The sequence below is a fragment of the Triturus cristatus genome, chromosome 7, assembly GCF_964204655.1.
Source record: "Triturus cristatus chromosome 7, aTriCri1.1, whole genome shotgun sequence".
NCBI lineage: Eukaryota > Metazoa > Chordata > Amphibia > Caudata > Salamandridae > Triturus > Triturus cristatus.
In genome coordinates, this window is record NC_140590.1 from 1,614,318,938 (window position 1) to 1,614,337,962 (window position 19,025).

The 19,025-nt window shown below is 45.8% G+C and overlaps 1 protein-coding gene across 1 annotated transcript in view; it reads left to right on the forward strand.

The window, feature by feature from the left end:
• The window catches only part of LOC146812509 (targeting protein for Xklp2-B-like), a 131,712-nt gene that overhangs the window by 76,388 nt on the left and 36,299 nt on the right, over positions 1-19,025 (forward strand). Inside the window, exon 10 of the mRNA XM_085619511.1 lies at positions 10,940-11,069. Coding sequence (XP_085475637.1) covers positions 10,940-11,069 — 130 coding nt within the window. The remainder of the gene's footprint in view (positions 1-10,939; positions 11,070-19,025) is intronic.

A 19,025-nucleotide genomic window follows, 5' to 3' on the forward strand; every position in this document is an offset into this window, starting at 1 on the left:
AGTCAGGTGGAGAGCCACTCTTAATAAAACTTGATTTTCTGGACTCCAACTTGTTTTAACCCACATACCTGCACTCATATCTACACCACTAGGTTCCTCTCACACACACTGCATCATACGGCCAGGAACTGAAGATCTCCGCCAAAGAGCCCCTTTTAGGGTGCCCGTCGGGCATTGCAGCGCCGGCCTGACGAGGAGCAGGTCCATATGATGAAGCATGACACCTAGCTTGCTGGGTGTGTGAGGACCCTAGTTCCGAATAGAGGTATTCCTCTGTCTTACGGTCTCCTCTCTTCACTTACACTCCCCCTTTCTTTTTGAGGAACTGCATACTCTTTTCTTATCATAATTACTGGGCACGTATGCTGGACCTTCTCAAATAAAAGCCCTTCAGTCCCTCCTTTGTTAACATTAACCCTAATTGCATCACACTTGCTAAGAGACGTGCATCTTTACCCTAGTGACTGGCTCAAACCTGCCATCACAATCGAGCACGGACAGCTCTTCAAATGATCTAGACATTTCAGATCTCTGAAGTGTTTAGTCACCAAAATCATGCCAGACCCTCTTGAAGGATAATGTCTTGGAGCAGAAATGGACTTCTTTGACAGGACTTGAGACTTTTAGGGGAGAGTAGTCACAAATGTGCTTGGTAACAGAATTGTTTGACAATACGCCAACTAATTGGAGTGACATTCCCAAAAACCATGCTAAACGCTTCAGATGTAGTGAACAGGAAAATCTAGATGCACAATGAGAGCAAGTGAACAACAATAAGCATGAGGTAGCCCCTTCTTTCAAGACTGATTATCTGCTAAATGGAAACAAAAAAAACATTCATGGAATCTCAATTTATGGATGTTTATCCATTGAGCAGAGTTCTAACCAGAAGACACTGGGTAGAACTCGATCAGCACCTTCGTATACACTTGCCAATATTGTGACCGGTCTGCAGTAATAAGCATAGTGATGAAGATATCCTGTCGCATGCCTCCTCCCATACCCACTGCCACAAACTCCTACAGTTCCAAGTGCGCCACTTTTTATGCAAACGGTCACTTAAAATAGATGGACATTTGGTCATGATGCACAATCCTGTTGCGAGTGTTTGGTTAAATAAGAACAGTTGGGGAGGGTGGACCTTGCCTAAACGCAAGATAGCCGCTTAGACAGAGTGCTCCGGCCAGCTGCCGCAATATCTGTTATAAATCCTGCATCAGGGTAGTTTAAACTGCCTAACCTACGCTGATTAATGAATCTGAAAGTCTTACCTCTGGAAAGAGCTGACTAGGGGTCTGTGTGCTTCCAAGGATATTGAACAGCCGCGCGGAGGCCAGCTCACGCGCCCAGAAGGCCGTAGTTGCGGCGCCTGAAAAACGACCATAAAGAGCCAGTGCCGGAAAGAACTCATGGGCGGCCCCCCAGGTGGATCGATGGCAGGGGCTGAGATGCGCTCTGATTCGAAGGGGCCGACTTAATCTCCAACGGCTGATCGAGCCGATCAGTAAGTGGCAAGAACCTGACCGGATAGCCCCCGACGTCTAGAGACTCTGCTGGAGTAGCTGGACCTCCGACGCTGAAGTAGACGTCCGCTGTTGGGCGAACTGCAGGGATTGCGCCTGTGGAAATACTGGCAGCTTGGAGCAAACAAGTAAGCTGTCTCAGATCGGAGCGCATTGCGTGGGCGGGTTGCCTGGCCAGGGCCTCATCCACTTGCACTGCCTGGTGCCACGGAGGTGCGGAATGCTGAGATCGCGCTGAACCTGCGCCACACGCATTAACAAACCGGGGGTGAAGGGAGTTGATTTCTCCTCCTCTTCCCCCTCCCCTCCTACCTCATCCCATGTGAGTGTAGCGGAGAGGCACTCCTTCCCTGTCCCGGAATGTCTGATAGGCCTCAACACTGAGCTGCGAGCAATCGAGGCAAGTGGGTTTTGTGCTGCAGCGGAGTCTGCCCCGTGGCCTGCGCCAACTTCCCCCGCCGGATAGTGCGAAAGCCTGCTGACCAGTGAGTTGGGGCCAGGCTGGGCCTATGGTGACCCCCAAGCAAATAGAAGGGCATCATTGAGCGATCAAAAACAAGCACCGACACAAGTACAGCAATTTGGCAGACTGCGTATGAAGTGGGAGACTGGATGGGTCGACTGAAATAACCGGCGTATTGCTCCATAGGGCTAAAGCGGGACCAGCTACTCAATACAAAGGCAGTGGCTTGGTCTGGGCCCATACCTCATGACTAGCTGAAATCTGGATACTACTACTCTGCTGCCATAAAGAAGTGAGCGCTGAACGCACAATTGGGAGATACCGGGCCTAACTGAGCTTATTGACAGGCTGTCCAGTGGTTCGACCGAGAATTTGAACTGAGAGCTCTTGCACCAAGCCACTGTCAGAACAGGCTGGAATAGCTATACCTGGGCTGTGACTTCAGCAAAGCGCTGCCTGGGCGCTGAAGGAGGAACACTTACACGACAACTTAGAAGCGGTGGTGCTGCTGTCTTGCCTGTGCTCACTTCAGCGAAGGGTGAGTGCAGACATGGGGAGGGTCGATAAAACCTAGACTAAGCTGCAATTCGACCAAAGGAAATCCAGCCAGCGGGACCCCATGCCTTAAGAAAGCACCAACTCTCAACCAGATATGCCGGATCCAGTGGAGGGTGACATTTGCATCGCTTTCGCCGTTATACAAAAGAGCTTGTCCACCATTGATGGAAAAATAGACTTTGTCATATCGCATGAATAGAATGATGGAACGCTTGGACAAACAGGCAGAGCGCATAGACATGACTGAGCACAGAATTACGGAGGTGGAGGAGGCACAGACACCATTCAAAACCAAATGGGGAAGGTGCTCCAGTCTCCAAGATAAGGCGGAGGACCTAAAAGCCAGGTCCCGAAGAAGTAATATCCGTATCACGGGCGTGCCCGAAACCTCTAGTGTTGGACACATGGAGCTGTGTGTGGAGAGGCAACTGGTGACGCTGTTGGGTGCCGAAACATTCTCCTCTGTTTGTGGTGGAGCGAGCACTCTGCTTGTTTGGGCCAGAGGCTGCATCCTGGGGCTCCCTGAGACCTATAATAGCAAGATTGCTGAACTATGGAGATAGGGACGCGGCTTTGAAGGCTGCGTGGGAGAAACAAACGCTACAATACAAAGGATCCACAATTTCATGTTACCCCGACTTCACGCTTCGAGTTCAGGTAGTGTGCAGGCAATTTGCGCCATTAAAGTCTATTGAGAGAGCAGAACTTGGACTACGCCATGGTGTACCCGGCTCAACTTCAAGTGAATAAACCGGGAAGATCGCGGATATTCATGGACCCTAAAGTGCTACAGAAGGCCCTGAAGGAGTGGTCGAGAGACAAACCGAGCAACAGTGAGTTGCCTGGCGAAGAGGGAGCGACCGGGGGTGGGGGGGGGGGGCGGAATGGGGAATTCTTGAACAGGACTAGCTGCTGGTACGTTCAACCTGTTAGATAAAGTTTTTGTCTTTGCAGGGTTGGTTGGACTAAGCAATGAACAATAATCGTACACCTGGGATTGCTAAGTACTCAGCAGCAAAGGTAACAGGCCGGTAACAGGGGCTCTAAAACTAGATTGGCATTCTTATGCCAGACGGATATGACAGAGTACATATTGTTATGTAGGGAAACTGATGCAATGATCTAGGCGGGTAGTGCGCAGTTCATTATTTACCACAGTTTAGTAAGAGTGAAGGCAACATCCGCCCACGAGTGAGAACCACTACTCAAAGTTCAACTACGTTTTGATTGTTTGAATCACCAGATGAGATTGTTTTTATGAACATTGGATTTGCACGGGGGGATTCTGCCTTTGCACAGTTGGGGTATGCTGGAAGGGGGAAGGGGTGGAAGGGGGGGGGGCGCAGTCAATTGTTTGTGAACACAATGATATATTTACTGAACTACTCGAGCAAAGCTTATTTAGCATCGATGGTGCGTAGACAGGCATTAAAACATTCACTAATGGTACCGATGAGGCAGAGTAGCACATATGACTCTGACCCAGCATGGTAAAGTAAACCTATCAAACTGGAACGTTCGTGGCCTCCACGATTACAGGAAGCTCAGGAAGGTCCTGGCTTATCTAACCAGGCACAAGATAGATATAGCACTATTGCAAGAGTCGCACCTGCCTCTTAATAGTCAAATGCTCAGTAGTAAGGAGTTAAAAGGAAACACTCATTTTGCGGGGTTCACAACTCATGCTCAGGGGGTGATGGGGTGAGTACCTGGATTAATCCAAGATCTGAATAGAAACTGGAACAGCTTGACTCAGACCCAATTGGAACAAAGGGTCGTATGAAGAGAGCCATCCAGGGCAGGTTTGGGTACACAAACTATTCAGCATACCATAATCTACACACCAGGATACATTATTGGTTGGCCTCCAGCACACTATACAGCCAGACCTGCGACTGTGTAGTACTCCCCAGGACATATTCAGATCACTCTTCGGTCTTGCTGGTGGTGGAATGCACATCCCTCCTTTTGCCTGGCGGTCCCCCCCCGACCTCACTCCTTGACCCAGTATTTAGATCAGAATTTGCGGAAGCCATAGGCACCTTTTTCAAGTGTAACATTGGGTCGGCTGACACATTCGCAGTAGTATGGGAAACGTTCAAAATCTATTATCCATGGGATTGCCATGACCAAACATTCAGGGGTTTTGCGGGCACTCTGCACGCGACTCTCGCAATTGGAGAATTCCCTCAAATTGCTAGAACAGAGGTCCCTAGCCACACAGTGTAAGGGAGGAATTTAAGGCACTACTAGAAGAATATCCTGAAGCAGCTGAAACTGAACTCCAACACCTAGAGAAGTATGCGACAGCCCGCACTTATGGAGAGGGAGAACGACCAGGTTTGGTTCTTGCCTCTACTGAAAAAGCGCCGGAAGACGACAGGAGTCACGGAAATTAATAGCCAGAAAGGGGAGCCTCTAACTGACCCGACGGCTATTACTGACAGATTTAAACAGTATTATTTGACTTTATACAGCTCGCAAAGCGTGGATAACGAAACGGATATCCTTGACTACCTGAAGCATATTAAGCTGCCCTGGCTCCTGAACGCGCACCGGGAGTACTTTATGCGTTCCCTCGACACAGAGGAGATAGTGGCTGCCCTAGCTGGGATGAAATCCGGTAGCGCGCCAGGAGGGGGATGGCTTAACAGTTGCATTGTATAAAGAAGTGCTAATCCCGCACTTAACTACGCGATTTGAAGAGATGAGTGAGAGCGGTATCATGTCACCTTCGATGAGGGAGGCACTGATTGTGGAAATTCTCAAACCGGATAAGCAACCTACTGAATGTGCATCGTACCGCCCACTGTCGCTCCTAAATGTAGACTCAAAGATTTATGCCAAGGCATTGTCAACTCGTTTGGGGCCGCTGGTGCAGATTCTAGTGGTGCCAGAGCAAGCAGGGTTTGTTCCCAGTAGAAACCTGACTTCTAATCTCCACACAGTATTCAGGGCGCTTCAGCATACAAGAAGTGACATGCAGGCAGTTCTGGTGTTCCTAGATATGGAGAAAGCTTTTGACTCCGTGGAATGGCCGTTCATGAAGCAGGTCTTGTCGAGACTTTGACTGGGTGAGATCTTTCTCCAGCTGGTGGGGATCTTGTACAATTCCCCACAGCCAGGATAAAAATTGGCAACATGGCCACTGACCTGATTCGTATAACCAGGGGCACGCGTCGGGGGTGCCTACAGTCCCAGATTTTATATGCACTGGTGGCGGAGCCACTGGCCTGTGCCATACGGGAGTATCATAGCAACAGGGGTATTAGCTTCTCGGGATACAAGCTGATTAGTTCTACCTATGCAGACGATACCTTATGTGTTGGAGATCCCGACCGGCACCTCTCACCACTACTAAGTGAGGTGGTCAAGTATGGTTAGTTATCGGGGCTTAAAATGAACTGGACTAAATCGATTAGATATCCCCTCACGTCAACTACTACCACCTTTACCCCAGATTATCCACTCAGATGGACGACAGAGCCGGTGCGCTATTTGGGAATACTGAGCCACACTGATTCAGTGATAGTATTGAGGGAAAACTATGAAGTAGCACTTAGCAAACTGGAAGAAGATGTAGAAAGATGGGTCCGGCTGCCATTGTCCCTAGCAGGGAGGGCCTCAATCATGAAAATGGTGATATTGCTGCGGTTCTGATTTCTTTGCCAATATACCTATGGTTTTGCCTAAATCATTCTTCTGATCGCTCCGCTCAGTACTAACGAAACTAGCCTGGGCTGGGAAGCATGTGTGGGAGAAGTGAGATATTCCCACACTCCCATACCACTTGGGAGCTCCTGACCTGGATCTATATTACAAGGCAGCGCAAAGCGCACATAACAACTATTGGATGCATGGCCCCCCCCGGTACTCCCCATGTACAGATTGAGAAAGCTGTAGCGGCTCCTACTCAACTGCCGGCTCTATTATTTAATCCACCTGACTGAAGGACGGGTATTCTGGATTCAATTAACACGACTGTACACACCTGGAATCACCTTCTGAAAGCACAAGACGGACCCATTATGTATTCTCCCCTAACTCCACTAGACTGATGTAGCTGGCTCCCACCACGCAGGGACAGGGGTGTGACTCTGGCATTAGTCTAACTAAATATACGTGTAATAGGAGACATGTTTTCAGAGGGCATAGTGAAAAAGTGGGATGAGGTGGAGACAATGGAGCACAATACCGCGCTGCTCAATACATTTCAGTTCCACAGAACAAGACCGGCACTACTAGAAATCCTCGGCAGCAACTTGGCAGAGCCACCGGAATTGGTTGTACTTCCACACATGATCAAAAGTAACTCCAACCAAGATAGTATCTAACTTATACAAACAGTCACAGGAGTATAGGGCAAACCACTATACTAAGGCCTGGCAGGCAATAGGACCTATTACACACCAGAGGCTGCACAAGTACAGATTGCAAGACTCTGCAGAATGTGATCGTGCGGAGCACAGGAGGCGGACTTTTTCCACATAGCTTGGTTATGCCCTGGGATTGAGGACTTCGGGTACTGATTTTTAAAAATCTGGGTGATATTATAGATATGACGCTGTCGCCTGACCCAATGCTGGCATTATTGGGATATTCCAAACAAGTACCTAAAATCAGGCGATTGGTAGACATGGCGCTACTGATAGCCAAGCGCAGAGTAGCGATTTGCTGGTCCCGAGGACCGACTCCCACAGTTATGAGTTGGACGAAAGACCTGGTGTATTGTAGTACGCAAATGGAAAATGAGAGTACCTTCCCCCCCCCCCCCCCCCCCCCTCCCCTGCAATCGCCCTTAAACTTCTGGTGACTGTCTAAAACCTTCCTACTCACCATAGAGAGAAGGAGGGTATGGAAGCGCCTGCAATTGAATAAAGGGGGAGAAATGCGAAACATGGCAGATGTAAAGTAAATAATGTTACAATAATATTGAGGTGTGAACGCACAATAGCAGGCTTGACCCATGTTGGCTCAGAGGCAGATACAATGAATGACAATATGGGGAGTGCTTCAAGACCCATAACTATCCATCACGTTGCTGAGGGTGGAATAGTAAACCACACTAAATGTAGTTAATGTCTACTGCTACAAGTTTGCATGACAGATGCAAGTGATTTATATAATGCAAATATGTGTCAAACCATTGTCTTTATACAGACTGACTATTAAAATTTTGTGTATACAAAGGAACACAAAGTTAAATTAAAAAAATAAATAACAGTTGGACGTACTCCTATGTGAGTTCGGATATAAACTGCTTGCTGCAAATTGAAACAAAATGCCAGGACTTGAGCAATAGGGGCAGGCAACCAAACTCTTTTGAATTCAACCCCCCCCCCCCCCTGCTTTTCCTCAAATACTACTTTCCCCAAGCCTTTTAGAAATATGACCACTGCAAAATCTGCTGGCCCCGTCTGGGCATGACCAGTCTGTTTGGTAGATGTGATAATGTTGAATACCTCCTCTGCTGTTCAAGACGAAGGCCAGAGTATCCTTCAGTCTGACCTCTAAGCCTAGTTGTAAGCATTCCTGTGTCCTAGAGAACGTGATCACTTTGATCAGTGAGGCCTCCACATGAAAATGGAGTGGTTTTAAAATGGGAATGAATGTGGTGTCAGCACAAAAGCCTTCAACGTGCCAGTCAGTGCTCTTTGGCCCACAGCTTTGTCTTTTCTTGTTGCCATAGCTACTTTACAGCATTTAGCAATCCATTCATTGGCTATTTAGCAATCTAGAAGGCAATTCAGTCAGGTTTTTTATTCATAATAGAAAATGAAAAAAATGTGATTATTTGATAAATGCAGTCTGGTCTACAAGCTGGTACCGGACTGAGAAATATTGTAGAATCAATCTGATAATATGACGGCTCTTTGAATTCATAAAGAAATCTTTACTATTGTACTCTCCAGAGTAATCCCAAAATATGTGGACAAAATGCCTGCTAGAACTGTGGGCAAGCATACTAGCTTCTTTCGTCTCTTGAATTTACCAGATTGTTTTAGAACCATATTATTTCTCTAAAATCATGCTATATAAGTTCCAAGTTAAGTATTTTCTTGCTGGTGTACCTTCAGAGCCATTCTGTTCCAAAAGATCTGTATTTTGAATGTGAAGAGTGTTAGAATACCAAGAGATGGGTTAATTCTTTAGTCTCTCGCTTACAAATTAAGCCTGTGGTGCTGTGCCGGAGTGATTAGGCCTTTATCAATGTAAGGAGTATCAAGATGGATTGGGTCTAGTGAACCATTTTGGTATGAATGTGCTAACCAGGAGGATTGCAGGTCATTCAACCAGTGCTAAAGAGACAGCAATTGATTTTTACACTGCAATATCCGTACAAGTCCTCCATACAAAAGCCACCTGACCGGAAGTAAATGCGGTTACATGGCACTGCTACTTAAATGTTGATTTATAGACTTATCTTAGAATGTTAAGAGGTGGTCTGTTTAAAATCTGAAAGTGGCGTAGCATTTCTTTTGTCTAACAGCTCACTCCAATATGGAGTAGGTACAAGAAACTGTCATTTTGATCACAGACAAATGTAAGTTTTGCTAGAGTGCTGCTTTTGGGATTGCTTTCACCTCAGATTGCTGGTATTTGCAGAGAGAATTTGCTCTTTTGGAACGTATTGGCAAAAAATGCCAAGTGAAGAGTGAGTTCATTAGCATTTTAGAGGAATGGTGGTCTTGCTACTCTAGCCACCGCCATAATCTGTAATCTGAGGTGGGAACATATTAAGACGCCAATGAACCTTGCAGAATCTGTATTTGTTTGCAATGGTTACAATTTGTTTTGGTGCGTCATAATCGTATGTAGGCTAGTGGTTTACCCTGAGAGAAACACTCCTAATATGGGTAGGTCAGTAGGCAGGATGGCAATAGTTTGGCTTCGGTCTTTGTTTTGATACAAGGTTGGACAAGTTGGTTTGTCACTGTCTCTGAAATTGCTACAGTCATGCCACTTACACAGATCGTTCTGAAGCTGGAAAACCCGACAAACCTACACCTCACTGCACTACACCTAGTCCACTCACTACCTTCGAGACTTTGACTGTTGAATGCTGAGGAACCACCTAAAAAGTAGTCCTCAAAAGCCAAATTCCTAACCTGTGAGGGATTGAAGAACAACTAGCCCAATAATAAATGACCCAAGAACTCTGTCCTCTAGTGACAATTACTAGAAAGAAGTCTGATCATGGAGTCCATCTTATCACTATTACCAAAGTGAATGAAGTCGCAAGAAGTGCTGTCTACCCCATGCAAACTATTGATTCTTCCCACACCTTGGTTTCCTATAACTATAAGCTTTCATGCAGATTCTCTCACCTAGACTATGCAAATAGACTGTTGGGGTGGGTAAAAGATCAAAAGAATCTGAAACACAGCAACAAGACAATTGCTGTGCGAATGTCTGCTACAAACCCATCTATGTCACTGGTCTATTCTTCTTTTAAAGTAAAAGTCACAGAATTAATCCCTTCAATCTAGATTGGCACCACTGCCGATCTCCCCACCCTATTAGAATTCATGCATTGTGGCAACCTTCTCCAACAGGCAACAAATTATGATGTTCTCCCCAGCAAAGACTACATCCATGACCACCTGGAATTTATGAAGGCAATAAAGACCTTCCTCTGCCCCAACAAATTACTATTACTGTACAATAGCATGTATTCAATCTGTCGCTCTTCTTGAACCCACATTGTGCGGAGGTGCAATACCTGGTCTTTGCATACAACTCCCACACACTTGTCAAATAGGCCAAATTAAGTGCCTACACCATGAAACCAAGGACAACTTATGCAGTAGCATGCTACCTGTCATCAAAAGCACTTTGATGCCTTATCAGTGGTATGAATTGCTACATAAACGTCTCTAATACTATATGCCAGCAGTTCAGCAAAGGCAGGTATGTATGTGGCTTTCTGGATTGGAATGAGTGGGAGTAGTAGGTTTTAATGGTAGCCCCAGGGATGGATGACTAGTGTGCTGCATCATTGAGGTTGTCTGGTTTATTTTGTAAACAACCTCTTTAAGGCTTCTGCTTGAGTTTGCCGAGCTCCAAGACGTTTCAACTCTACGTTTGTGTAAATCAACAAGCCGAATGGGGAAGGTAATTAAACATCTGTCATTTCGGGCGGGGGCCTAGTTCTGAGTCATGCAGAGTAAGATGCTTGTGAGCCATGTATGTGGTTGCTTTGGTGGACTTGGAGTTTGTGAAGGTGGTTTCGTGAGGGACGTTGTATTGTCTGTGGTTGCTTAGTAGAAGAAGTTGGGTAAAGGGCGCTTGGTGGACTGGCTGCGAAGGGTGAGGGGTTGCAGGACCTAGGTTTGTTAGTAAAGCACTTCTGCTGCCCTAACATCAGGGATCCTAAAGTATATGTCCTTTGAAGGTCCATTTGTGAAATGTCGGAGAGCCAAGTCTGCTAATCCCAGAAGTCCTGAGTTTGGGACAAAACTCTGCAAACCAGTGACCGGCAAAAGCGCGGCGGAACAAGAGACTGGCGGGCAAAATCTGCAGAAGTAAGTGGTTGCTGCATGCCATTTTTATTTCAGACTATTCAAAGGTTTCTGTAATCAAAATATCTTTGCCAAACCACTCTGTTCCTCATTTCATATTTGCCTGCATTATGAATATTTTGTATATTGCCGCGCCGTATCCTTCTGTTGCCTTAATGGGATTGTTTCAGTGTTTGAAAAGGTATGTTGCATGGAGCCCAGTAGCTGCAATCCACTCTTTAATTTCAAATTCAAGTGGAACTGCCATGATGCTCCCAGATAGTTTGTAATCCATAGCAGTGAATTACATGACTCAATCTGGAAATATCATTGAACAAGGTGGTCTTCAGGCTTGCTGCAGTTCCAGCATTGCAGACATTGATTGCTTTGGCCTCTACAGCATATCTAGGTTCCAATGTAGACAAGTCTTTTTATAAATTATGTACTGTTGATGTATTCATTTGGCATGATGGGTAATTGTAGGAAAGGGGAGTAGTATGTATTGGGTCTGGGTAGCCTTACCATGTTTTATCACAATACCTCAAAGATGGTCCTTGGATTCACACTAAAAAATCCTTCGCTCAGTCCTCACAGTGTGGAAAAGAGCAGACCGGCTTTATCAGAGGAACATAGTTTAGCATTTTACAGTAACCTTATGGTTCATAAGTAATTGACACAACTCAATAGAAATCCGACACCAACTTGTATAGTGTATATATCTTGATTAGAAACCAAACTAAACAAAATAGTATACGTATAACCGCAGTTATAGATTTTCAAAGCAATAGAAAATAAATGCAGTGACTACAGCAGACATTGAACATTGCGGTCAATGGCAAAAACTACTAGTTTCAATCTGTCACGTAGGCATCGAGTTATTTTGTACCCTTGCAGGATAATGGGGGGTGCGGGTCCACGACCAAGCCCCAACTATCGGGTCAATTTTACCTACCCCGTGGAGTTTGGGTGCAGAGTTGTACTGTCTGTCCTTGGTGCTAAACATCTGCGGTAACACTGCTTTTTACCACTGTGGCAGTGCTGCTAAAAAGATGAGTCCTGTTTCCGACGTCGGTTGCAGGCCTTGTGATCTATCCTTTTAATGCAGCATCTAGTTAAGGGGTTGGTTACAGTGCCGGTGACCAACAAGCCTTGGTAGCGGTAAACACACAAAGCTTCTGGTACTTCACTGGGTCTGGAGGAGTAACGTAGTGGCCTGAAATTTCGGGGCAGGCGAGACTACTACTGCCACAATGCATTGGACTGTCTGGATTTGGCAATTCCCATGGAAGACCCGATGGCCAGCGATTCTTTGGATCCGGTGAATTTTTACCCGCAGTTTGCAGGGGATTAGTCCCACTAGTCCAAGGGAGACTGAAGGTGCTTCTGGCTTCTACAGGGGACCCTCTGCCAGGAAGTATTAAGTTTTAGCCAAGAATGAGGGTCGTTAACTCGATTCCAAGTCTGTTGCCTCGGACACCGTATCCCTCTTTTGCTTTGGTACAAGGGGCAAAATCCTGGTGTCTTGTCCGTCCTTGAAGTAAGTTGTTCACATCTGAGCTTCTGGTGTGTGTGTGTGTGTGTGTGTGTGTGTGTGTGTGTGTGGGGGGGGGGGGGGGGGTCCCCTTAGATCCTAGATTTAGGGATCTGGGAGCTAGTAGTCAATGGGCAGCTAGTCCCTGCAGCTAGTTCGCCCCTGAGGTGACAACATCTGGAGGTGTAGCTTACCTTTTCTACCCAGAACCCTCTATTTTTTTTGCCCTCCTGAAGATGCCAGAATTCTTAAGTGTACATATCGGTCTGCTCACGCTGGAGGTGTGGGCCAGCCATCCTGGAGGTGTACATCTCTTGCATACTAATTTCCCACCTTGCCCGGGTGCAAGTGCGCCTGGGGCATGGGAAGGGCTGTGCCCTCATCAAGGAATAGCCCAGACGCATATCTGAGGTTGTGCAGCTTTTGAAGCTCACTGCTGATGTCACTTCACTAGACTGCTGGGGAGGAGGGAGGTGTGAACTCCTTCCTGCCCAGCCTTTGTTTCTGACTTCTGATTGATCACACCGCCTTGCAAGAGGTCAGAATCCTGTCTTGGTGGCGGCAAGCGCAGGAAAGGCGGGCTGGTCAGCTAGAGCACAGAATCTGGTGCAACCAGGTGGGTAACTTCCAAGGCGCCATGAGTGCTTGCCAGCCTTCCCTGGACACCTAATTTGTGTCCGGGGTGAGAAGGCATGTTTGACACCAAGCTCGACATACTTGGGTGGTACCATAATGGAGGTAGCAGCCCGGGGTCTACCCGGGTGCAAGTCCCATGTTACCCTATGCACTGCCTATCACTTAGTGTACTATAGTGACATAAGCTTGTACTTGTCTACACTCTTGATATACTGCCTCCTGGACGAATGAGGCCTTGTCTAGGGGGTGACCATGGTATACTAAAAGCAGTGCATTTGACTGTGCTACACACAGTGAGGGCACAGTCTACTTCAAGCAGTTTACACTGCTCCTGCAGTCTACACTGGCAGGTCTGCTGTCATTTTGCTTGGGTCACCCAGGGTGGCTCAAAACTGTGCTACTGCCCTTGGGACCCCTTACCTCCTATGCCCTATGTACCCCTGGTACCCTATATTAGGAATGTATGGGGGGGTGGTAAAGTCTTGGTGGTTTGGGATTGCCAAGTCACACAACCGTTTTAGGGAAAGAGCGCTGGGGCCTGGTTAGCAGGCTTTAGAGCACTGTCTGCCAAAAACCCGCATTCAGTAGTCGAAATGACGGCAAAAAGTGTGGGGGGGGGGCATGTGCAAAAAGCCATTTTCTTACAGTAATCTTAGTGCCTTATCTCCACATGTAACCTTGTTCCTTCCTCCTGTTGTCCGCCATTTCAGAGTTTGTCTGCACAAGTTTGTCTGCACAATGTGAGCATTTTTTTGCAAGCTTTATAAACTTTGCATTTCCAGGGGTATCATTTAACTATCTTCATGACCTAGCTGTTGGGATCGACACTTTTTCTATTATACTTGGGCTTTCCTGATTTCAGTTTCTTTTTTTGGTAAATTCTGGTGGGGTTTTTTGTGTTCAAGTGATTTCAATAACTTAAAAAAAGTGTCGTGCCAATAAAAACAAACCGTGTAGCTCCTGTGTTTATGGAACTTTTAGCTTTTATTATTTGCTTTCGGCACTGATAGTGCATGAGATATAGGCAGTGTACGTACATTGTATATGAGGTCCAAATACATTTTTACAACTTAACGTAGTACACCATACAATACTTCAGTTAGTATTTTTTTTTTTATGCACGCTCTTTCCTTCTCCTGTTAACTTTTATCTGTGAAACTGCCATCTCAACATTGGTACTTGAGACCGGCAACGCCAAAATAGCCAGTACACAATTTGCTAACTCTGGCCACTGACATAGCTTTCCGTGCCAATATTGTTGCACCTGAAGATTGTGATTCTTTGCAACAGGTTCTGCAACATATGCATTGAAATGGACGCATATGCCCCCAGTTATTGAAGAGGTCAAAAGTGAGACTGCACTTTTGAAACTCCGGTGAACATGTCCCTTTACGGAAGGATCTATAACTTGTGCAGACTACCACAGTGAGGCATCATTGACTTCAAATGCTATGGTTGGTGAAGGGATATTTCTCATACATTGTAAAATTAAAGTTCCTGATTCCTTCTCAACATTTCTTAGCTTACCAAGTGGCAAGCACTCTAACATGGAACATGTTGCAGTGCCAAAGTCACAAATCTTCGCCCAGCCTGCTCTCAAGGAGATGATTCACATCAACACCAATTATGCTGAACACTTGGTAGACAAGGGTGTTCTCAGATTCTAGTTTTTTTTTTATGTCCACTAGAGCAGTCATGCTTTCCTGTAAAAATCTAAGAGTGCAGTAGTGTACATTTTTCACATCATCTTTATTCGGATATGCATTATCCATAAAAGTACAAACATTACTCATAATGACATACATAGTCCATCATTAAAATATTAAAAATAAAACTCCGCATTAAAACTAATCAGTTAAAATATTACTAAAGTATCCATAACTTGATATCCTCGACGATGTTAAAATAGTGTGCAAATATTTCACGGAAGAGCAACTAAAGACTGGCAAATCCTTAAATCTGAGGTTACAGTTAGCAGCATTACATGGAAGTACAGGTGTGCACAGTACAAAATGTAAATACAAGCAATACAAAGTCCAAAAATACATATTGTACAGCCTAATCCAGCAATCATCAATCCATAGAAAAGCGTGTACTTTTTTCAAATCAATATCTGACCAAAGAGTCTCTCACTACTTGCCTTTTGCATCATCAGTCAGCAAACGTTCTGTAAACGGTTGCCACATGGATAATATAGCATTCATGGCCTCTAGGACTGAGAACCACCAGCTTAGTGACACAGTTGGGATGAATTTCTTTGTCGCACAAAATGAGAAATGTATGTTTTTTAGTTTCTGCGCATAACAAAATAGTGCACCAGAATGGATTAAAGTCTATAGCATTTTTCATTGACTGAAGATTGTAAAGACGCTTTCAGCATACCATCTACCAAGTGACAAGGATCTCTTACAGGGAAGCACTTCAGCTCAGGTATTGATTTTGACAGGTCACCACACAACTTTTTCATATACGTAGCTGAATCATTTGGAAAAAAAAGTATCACTCCAATCTTTGTTGAACTTGGTAAGAACTTTTTGCAGCAGCATTCCAAGTGACACTGCATTCCATGTTTTCCAAAAGTCTGGTGTCATGTTCTCACCAGTAACCCTGATGCTTTGTGACTGCACTCTTTTCACGTATACCTTTCTTTGAACGATTAAAGCCTGGGGTGTTTGGCAATTCACCTACTATCAACACTTACTCACTAGAAATAGGTGGCTGATGTTCAAGGGTTTCTACCCATTCTCTGTGGGTAAATGTGATGGTACATATTGGGTAAGATTCTTATTGGCCCCTTCATTTTTCCAATCGGTGAGACTCCAACGTAGCCAAAACATCATATATGATTTTGATATTTCTTAAAACATGCTTCTAACCCCTGTATCTTTAGACCAAAGATCACAAAACTGAAAAAAGGAAGAAGAAACAATATTTTAGTGACATCCATAAACCACAAAACCCAAGCAGAATGTTAGCCCAGTCTTTCTCACTACTACCTTGGATAACAAAGTTGCATTGTATTGGCCCCTTCAGGAAGGAATAAAAATGACACTTTCGCTCTCCTTTTCCTCTCTTTGAATGGCATTTAGTTTGTGGTTGTGCGGGTTTTTTTCCAGTGTTTATAGGTTTACACTGGTGAGGGCTATTTCCCTTCCGGTGGGGTTTTCAGTTGTTATAGGTTCAAACCTAAAACCAGACAGCCTAATTATACTATAAAAGAGTAAATTCAATTTCTTCAGATGCAAGTATACACTGTTGCGTGTTTCAAAGATTTGATTATTGCTAGCCACAGCGTGATTGAACCACAGTGGATCGTTTTTATTTTGGCATATTTTATTTGTAGTACGCTACAAAGCACACATGAAATTTTATTTTTTTTATTCTGTTGAGGGTCGCCCATTCTAAAAACTGAACTATCCCAACTATGGTCCAGTGGGAAATCTGAAGAGGGAATGGAGTAAAATTAAGCACTCCCTACAGTTTTCAGAACTTAATGCAAGGGCTTTTCCTTTCACATGGTGTTTGCATTGTTTGAAAGCATTTTCCCTTCTAAGAACATCTGTGCAGTGCTTTGGGATGTCTCCCCGCAAGAAGCCAGGCTTTAAGCCTTGCCAATTTTGCAGTGGACAAATGTCCATTTCTGACCGCATGAGGCTTGCTTGGGTCCAAAGCATCACTACAAGGCATGCTACAAATGCAGGCCCATGCAAGCCAAGAACCCCAAGTAGTGGGAGGCCAAGCTCTTTATGGTTCGTGCACGTGAGGAGTATCTGTCTTTATGCCAGTCATGGTGGTCCTTGAGGTCGTGCTCTTCTCCAGCCTCCGAGGAAAAGAGGAAAGCTGAGAAGCGTTCGGACACTTCTCATTCCCAGTGTAGGTCACCTTGAAGATTTCCGCATCTAGGAATCCTCTTCAGAACGAGAGCTTGACTTTATTCTCCCTGAGGAAGTGCCTCCAGCGGTGCTACTGACTCCAGCGCCTGGCACTATTTCCCATGCTAGGCCCCCTCCCAGTCCACCCCTTCGCTCTAGGGCTAGTGCTGGACGTATTGCTATTCTCTGCACCCATGCCAGTGTACCTGGAGTTCTGGCTCGTGGTGCTGACCCAGCACAGTTCTTTCACGCCATGATTGCAGCTCTCCTTTCTAGCTCCCCTAGTGCTCAGTTTGGGAATCCAGGTGGTTCCGGGCTGGGATGCCTTCCATGCCATTCGACCCAAGTAGAACCATTCATGGAACACCTCTGGTACTGTTCGGAGCCATAGCATGGCCATGGCCCTCCCCATTGACCTCTCAAATTACACTGATGCCATCCCCAGCGCTGCCAATACCAGAACAGCGCCAGTGTGGCCACAGATCTAGCCATCAAAGACTTTGACAATTCTGATGTGGTCTAGGAGGGAAGCCCAAAGAATAGCTGAAGTCCTGAGTAAGCGAGGAGGTTCAGCCTGAACCCACTATGTGGCACCATTACAGGCAGACCCTGGACTGCATTTTTGGTTCTGACCACATTCAGATGCCGCAAGGGGTGCCTTATGATGACGATAACCATAGTGAAGCAGTCAATTTGTTGCCTTCTCTATCCTCAGGCACTTCTTATAGCATATGCTGACCTTTGGAGGGAGGTTGTATTTCTTTGTTGGCCTGGAAGGGCAGAATGTCAACCAATTGTATTTTGCAGATCAAATCCTTCTAAAAGGCACATCTCCAGATTCCTCCTCACTAGCCTCTCCAGTCGGAGGATTACTTTCAGATCTTGCAGCAGATGGTGGTTGCCCCGTTTTTAGAAAAGAGCAGTGGAGTTTCCAAGCAGGATATTAGCCTTGGGTGCAAGTTTCTGTACTTCCGCTTCCAAAAACGAAGGTGGTCTTCATTTGATTGTAGACCTTGGGGTTTTGAAGTCTTATCTGGGCATGAAAAACTCAAGATGCAGTCACAGATTTGGGTACTTTTGGAACTGGAAGCAGAAGATTGGATGGGTGAGCGTGCATGGGATGTGGCTGGTTGCTGTCCGAACACAAGGGCTGATAACCTATGTCCAGGTTATCTTGCTGATATGAGTACCCTCTTCACCTGGAGGGGGTTCAGGACATCTTGGCCAGTGGGGCTTCCCTCTGTTAGAAATCTTTGCTCCTCACAAGAACACATACTGCCACAGTTTTGTGCCCGTTATTATCCATTGCTGAGAGCCTTTGGAGACGTATCAGTTGAGAGCCTTTTCCAGTTCACTATCCTGTACTCCCATACCATTTTGGTTTGTTGCGTCTTGAAGCAGTCTGGACTGGGCCCTAGCCATTCTGATCGCGCCAATTGACCAAGTAGGGTGTGGTATGTGTAACTCCTGCAACTCTCCTCTCCCAGCCATCCTCGAGCCTCTACATTCATGACTGGAGCTTCCATTGTTTCATGAGGTGGTTGATGTCCATGTCATTTTGTCCCTCGTCCACATAATCTGTCCATCCTGGGGGGTGGAATTGGTTTGTCACATGGTGTTTAGAGCAAACTCCTTGCGAGCATATCTGTAGCAAGCGCAGCACCTTTTTTCGCTAGCCCAACAGGTGTTTGCAGTGGGCATTGCCTAACTACATTGCTCTTATGAGCAAACCCCGGAAATACGATGGAACGGAGGAACGTATTTATTACGTTCCTCCGTTCCATCGTCTGTCTGTTTTCTACGCCCTATACGAGCCGCCACTAGATGGCTTGCTGTATTGCGACCACTTGACATTTGCCGGTTAAGATTAGATGTGAAGACTGTTTCATGTTTGTGAGGTGTCTGCGAGTTTCAGGCTGTCTTTGCCTTCCTTTCATGTGT